Source organism: Eubalaena glacialis, chromosome 7, assembly GCF_028564815.1.
Source record: "Eubalaena glacialis isolate mEubGla1 chromosome 7, mEubGla1.1.hap2.+ XY, whole genome shotgun sequence".
Lineage (NCBI taxonomy): Eukaryota > Metazoa > Chordata > Mammalia > Artiodactyla > Balaenidae > Eubalaena > Eubalaena glacialis.
Genome location: NC_083722.1, coordinates 64,437,054 through 64,443,053, shown reverse-complemented (window position 1 = coordinate 64,443,053; position 6,000 = coordinate 64,437,054). Strand labels below are relative to the sequence as shown.

General features: G+C 46.3%; 1 protein-coding gene across 1 annotated transcript in view; it reads right to left on the bottom strand.

Moving 5' to 3' along the window:
- Positions 1–1,127: 1,127 nt before the first annotated feature.
- The window catches only part of ITGA9 (integrin subunit alpha 9), a 345,733-nt gene continuing 340,860 nt past the window's right edge, over positions 1,128–6,000 (bottom strand). The window contains exon 28 of the mRNA XM_061196493.1: positions 1,128–1,633. Within this exon, the coding sequence (XP_061052476.1) occupies positions 1,535–1,633 (99 nt within the window). The 3' untranslated portion in view covers positions 1,128–1,534. The remainder of the gene's footprint in view (positions 1,634–6,000) is intronic.

The window sequence follows — 6,000 nt, the reverse complement described above, 5'->3', positions numbered from 1 at the left end:
CATAACTCAGCATTCACCTGTACAGGGGATAGGCGAGGATGTCAGTGCTATGCCGAGATCCCTTTGCATCATTTCTTTTGCATTATTTCTGTGCGCTTCCCAGGTTCGGGGTGCAGCCCTCTTTTTGAGGACTGCTCCTGAGCTACTGAGGCTATTTTGCTGGCAGGAAGTGAAAGCAGAAAGTTTACATCTCCCCTGGGTACAAGACTATGAAAGCTCAGCTCCCTTGCCCCGGGTTGGGACAACTCTGAGGCATAACTTACCCTCCAGAGCCCCCCTGCAGGATCAGGCTGAAGACCCCCTGCACGGGACCTGCCCTGAAATGGCTCCCTTACCTGTCTTCCTCCCCTTCCGTGTCCTGCTTCCCTCGTGTCCTTACTGGTGTGCCCTGGGGATACTTCCTTAATAAGTTACTGCATGAAAATCCTTGTCTCAGGGTCCACTTCTTAAGAACTCCACCTAAGACATGATTAAAAAAAATAAGGACAGGTTGAATGGTCATCTCTGGGAAGGACACTGCAATTACCATTAGCTGGGACAGCAAGAGTGACGGGGACAATGGAGACCTCTGGACTCAAATTAACATGAAAAGATAACACATCACAGCACTCAGACACAAGTCTCTGCTTGGTGGGCACCAATTCAGTCCCGGTGGTGCGCGGACTCTGATGCACGATGTCCAGGATGAGATGCCATTCTGAGGTTTACCAGTGATGAAATGGCATTGCTCCAAGCTTTCATGTCTTAATTTAAGTGGAAGGAGGGTGAAATGTCTGCTCTATAAGGTGATGCAGAACAGACCTCAAGAATCAGGTTTTTCCATCCAAATTCCTGCTGGGAATCTTCCAATGAACGGTACAGATGAAAAAACTCTCTTGGTTCTTTAGCACATTATTCCACACTTGACTCCAGGCAACAGAGATGTGAGATGCCTTCGGGCTCAGCCCCAAACCACAGCTGATATACAGCACCACCCGCTGGGCGGATTCATCACGTGAGGTTTCTTCAGATGATTTCATCTGAGAGTCTTCTTTAACAGCAAGTTCCAAAGTACAGTAAGATCTTTATCCTTTAACATTTGTATGAGTATACAAGTATTTCCAAGATTTCAGGCCAGATATCAGTGCTTGAGTGAACTATATAACCATTTAATAGAAATAATAAAACATCGATACAAATATAAAGACATAATCAGTATAAAAGGCTTATATTTATAAAAATACTTTTAGGTAAGTTTTCCCCTGAGGGTTGACCACGCATGTTGCATCCATAAATATCGCCTGGCTCTGCAGCCGGCTTTCCAAAGTTCCGAGTTCAGCTGGAAAAGGAAGTGGTGGTGGTTCCAGTCAGGTGACCTGGCCGAAGTGACTGCCTCAGGTTGGCACCTGGGCTTGAGAGAACGAGGACGAGAACAGCATCGTGGGGCCTCCGAAAAATCTGGAGAAGATTCTTTCTTCCAAATATGGAAGATACAAAGATCAGGAAGACAGGCGAACCACTGGGCCACATGACCGGGGTGGGTTGGGGTGGCAGGTCACTGGTTTTTCTGGACCCAGTCCCAACTGTCTTCATTCTCTTTACGGTTCTTCTCAGCTTCAATAATTTCTTTGTACCTTCTGCGAAAGAAGCCCATCTGAAAGGCAGAAAGAGGAGAGGCCAGGTTAGAGATGCTGGGGAATCAACTGTTTTGATTCCCAAGCCACCTGGACCCGGAGGAGGCATGATCTATGCTCACAACTCCTCAGATTGGGCTGATTTAGAAAAAGCATTATGTGGAACCACTTTTCAAAATGCATGGACTTCCTGCAAGCTTTCTTATGATAAGTTGTTTGTTCCTTGTAATGTGCTTCTGGTGGAGTGTTTCCCAAACTGTATGCTGGGGAAAACTAGTTATTGAGCTATTCATAGGTTGTTTGGGAGTAAAACAGATTCTACGGTCAAATAAGTTTGGAAACGATACACTCTTTCTTTAAGAGATTCGTAATGTACAGTAGAACAGTAAAGGATCAAATCAACCTTTTAGGAAAGGATTAAGAAAGTCAGGGACTTGATATTTCCCAAGCTTATCTGGCTTTTGATAAATCTATTAATATCCTGAGAGAGATTAGCCATTGCAGAATAATTTAATAAGTACTGCTCTCATACAATAGGACTTTTAAAGTATCTGCAGGTCTGCATCCTATCTTGCTGTCCTCTAGATCTTTCGCTCAAATCTGTGACCCTCGTGAGCTGCTGAGCTGCCGTGCACACAGCTGGCAGTGTGTACCCCCCTAAAACTGGCAACTCCTCCTGAGCCACGATGGCAGTTTCTTTTAGCTTAGTTCTGAAAAGACCTTCCCTTCCGATGTCTATGGCTTTTCATACAGGGTAAGATGAATTTCCATTTCTTTTCACATAGTCAGCATAGGCACTACTGCCATATAAAAGTAACTTTTTGTAGCCCAAAGCTGACCTTTTCTCCCAAGCTCAGGAAGACCTGGTATCTCTTGTCCTGTGCTCCCTAGCATTAGTGGCCTCTGTTTCTGAGATCAGACATCCTCCTGCATCTGCCCTTAAACACGACTGATTGGAGTTGGTGTACAAATACCCCAGCTCCCTCTCTCCTTGGGTGCGAAACCTTGAGGTGCACGCTCCGCGTGGAACTTTCCCACAGTGGTAACCAGCTTGATAACACATCCTTTATTAGCTTCCTTCCCTGCCCTCTCTTCCCTGGTCCCCTATTACTGTTTCCTGAGATTATCTTCCAAATAAATGACTTGCCCTCAAATCCTTGTTTCGATCCTCTTGAATAGGGGAATTGAAACAGACATGCACACTTGGCTCGCTGCTGGGAGGCTGTGTTGCAGGTCTGTGGTACCACACTGTCACTGGTGTACAATTTCCATAGTCATATTTGAAAACCCTTGAGACTAATAATCTCTGCAATCTGCTGCCAATGGGGGATGCATATACAAAACCTGCCCTAAACAAATTGTCAAGCAAACCCAGGCTTGTGGGCACATCTAACTCCTTTGTGCGTCTTTCCTCACACTCCTTCACCATGAACCAAGCATCCACAGTCTCACTGCACCATCTTCCTACTCCTTGAAAGGGGCTTACTGGCCCAGGTGAAAATGAGAACTGTCAAGAGAGCTGCCAAGACAGCGCTGGTCACCTCCACCCACATTGCCAAGGGAGTCCTGAGAGTTCCCTTTGAGAGCAGTCTGACAGCTGGGAGGGAGTGGAAGCTTCCACAGAACAGCTGGCAAGGGTCTTGTGCTCTGAGCTTCGATCCTCAAGGCCCGTTTCACAGACAGACATTGAGTTCCTTGGATATGTCCTCCCAGCATCAGACCACATCTGTCAGAACCCTACTTTATGACACCCCTATATACTTTTCTCTCATTAAATCTCTACCACCTTCTCCCTTCTGCAAGGGATGTGGAAAGGAGGCTTGGCTTGAATGTTCTGGATAATTAGAAAAAGGTCGTTGTTGTCATCCTCAAAGCATACCCAAGGGAGGCCAGGAAAGCGACCCAAGACTTCATGGAAATGTCTAACTCAGAAGTTACTGCTTGAAATCTCATTCTTGAAAGATAAAGATGTGGTTGACAGAGCGAATGTGTCATGTGCACCTTCTGAGCTGAGGAGAACATAATCATAGAAAGAAGGCTGGATATAACATGAGAATAAGATTCTTTAGCACATGACTCTACCTGAGGATAGTGTGATGTTTCAGTGATCTCCAGTTACTCACTTTAACTCTAGAGAAGTAACATATCTCTAATGTGGCACCAATCAAGCAGAGCTTTAACTGTCTGCTCTCTTATCATCTTTCACATTTGTCTTAGGACTCCTACGGATTTGTGCTTTTTATCCCCAGAGCTCAGCATCTCACCGCTACTTAGTGCCAGTGATAAGTTGCAAAAATGCCCCTGTATCCATGCCCTGTACCGTGGCTTTGCAGCAAGTCCTATCAGGAGACGGAGTCTATTTTCCACACCCTGAATCTGAGTCGTGACTTGCTATGACGGTTGGGTGCATGGGAGGTGATGCCCTGTCAGTTCCACACTTAGGCCTCAAAGGCCTTGCACACTTCCACTTGCTTTCTCAGAACCCTGCCTGGCTTCCGAGTGAATGAGTTTGGTCTCGCTGCTGAAAGATGAGTCCACCCAGCTGAGGTCCTCTTAGACTTGCCAGCCCCCAACTGCTTGCAGGTGTAGGTTTGAGCCCCGCTGAGACGGGAGGACCGCCCTGTTAAGCTCAGTCCAACCCTCAGAATTGCAACCTATGTAGATGGTGGTTGTTTTTAAGTCCCTAAACTTTGGTTTGTTACATAGCAAGAGTTAACTGATACAGAACTCCATATTTTTTTGCCTGCCTTACTGAATGAATCAACACCCACAGGAAGGGTGGCAGAGGGGCAGCCTGACAGGGCTCTAGATGGAAAGAGCATCACTGTGCCCTGTCCTGCTGAACAGACTTTTCTTGTTCATCTCTAAGGAGGACGAGAGTCGGCTCACCTTCTCACAGCTATGCTGGCGTAAGGATTTGATACAGCGTGTGCAATCTAGCAAGGATTTAGAGTGCCTGGCCCAACTCTCACAGGAGGCTCTCCTGTGCTCATGTTTATGTGTGTCATACTTGTTACCAACAAAGTGATGGCATATCATCTCCTGTAGGCATCCAAAAGCAAGCTCTTTTGTCTCAAGTGGTATGGTGTCAGCATTAGTCTTTTTTTTTTTTTTAATTTAATTAATTAATTTGGTTGCACCAGGTCTTAGTTGCGGCAGGTGGGCTCCTTAGTTGTGGCTCGCTGGCTCCTTAGTTGTGGCATGCAAACTCTTAGTTGCGGCATGCACGTGGGATCTAGTTCCCTGACCAGGGATCGAACCCAGGCCCCCTACTTTGGTAGCTCGGAGTCTTAACCACTGTACCACCAGGGAAGTCCCTCAGCATTAGTCTTGAAAATTCTACCCCTGCTGGCAGTAACCGTAGAGCTTCTCTTAGAAACAGCCTTGCAAACTCTCCACCCCACTCCAGTGCGGCAGGGTATCCAGAGCCCCGTTCCCAACATAACCTGTGTGTAGTCTCATCTTTAGATGGAAGCTTGGAGCTGCCACTGGTGTCTGTCCTTCTTCTTTGGAGCCCATGACCATTTCTTAAAACACAGATCACTCTCATGACTAGGGAGTGCCGGGTACAGTAGCGCAGGCTGTGCACTGCATATAAGGGGGGAGGGTGCCGCTCATATCAGAGAGATCATGGACGTGTAAACTTATTACAACTATTTTCCAGCAGATGGCAGTCGGGTGTCTTTTTCTAACAAAATCAGTAGATTTTCTGAATTTTCTGACAGATGGAAGTAAAGCTTCTGGAGGAAGGGGCGCTGTTTACTCATTTGCACAAAGGTGCCATATAGTCTAGAGGTGGTTCTGTCAAATTAATATTGTTTCTTATGTGATCAAACGAATTCCATTTCAGAAAAAGAGAATATTACCTTCGTGCTGTTGTTTAGAGCCCGGTTTTGGCTTTTGATATAGAACCCAAAGCCCAGGCTCTGAGTTTACCAAGCCAGGGTTCCCCAAACAACTGTGTCATGCCAGGCCCGTCCAGTGCCATAGGACCTACTCTGAAGGGTTGGACAGGAGAGGTGCTGCATGGGGAGCCTGGAGTTCTGAGTACTGCTCACGCTTGGCCACAGGGCAGGTCATTTCCTGGCTCTGAACCTCAGTGTCTTTGTCTCTGCCCAAGAGATCGACGGCATTCTCAGACCTCTTCTAGCTCTGAAACACAATGAAAGTTTTTATGTTGGTCCCCAAAGCAAACTCGGGACTGCAGCCTATGGGCCATACAGCTGTGTATCCAGTCCTCACACGCAGGAGGCACAGGGCACAGAGTCCTCGCCTGGTATCATTTTTTCTCAAAAAAAATTTTTGGAAAATTAAATTTCCAATTTTTATATTAAAGTATGGATCTGTTGTAAAGTATAAAGAAGTCTAAAACTGTTAAACACTAAGA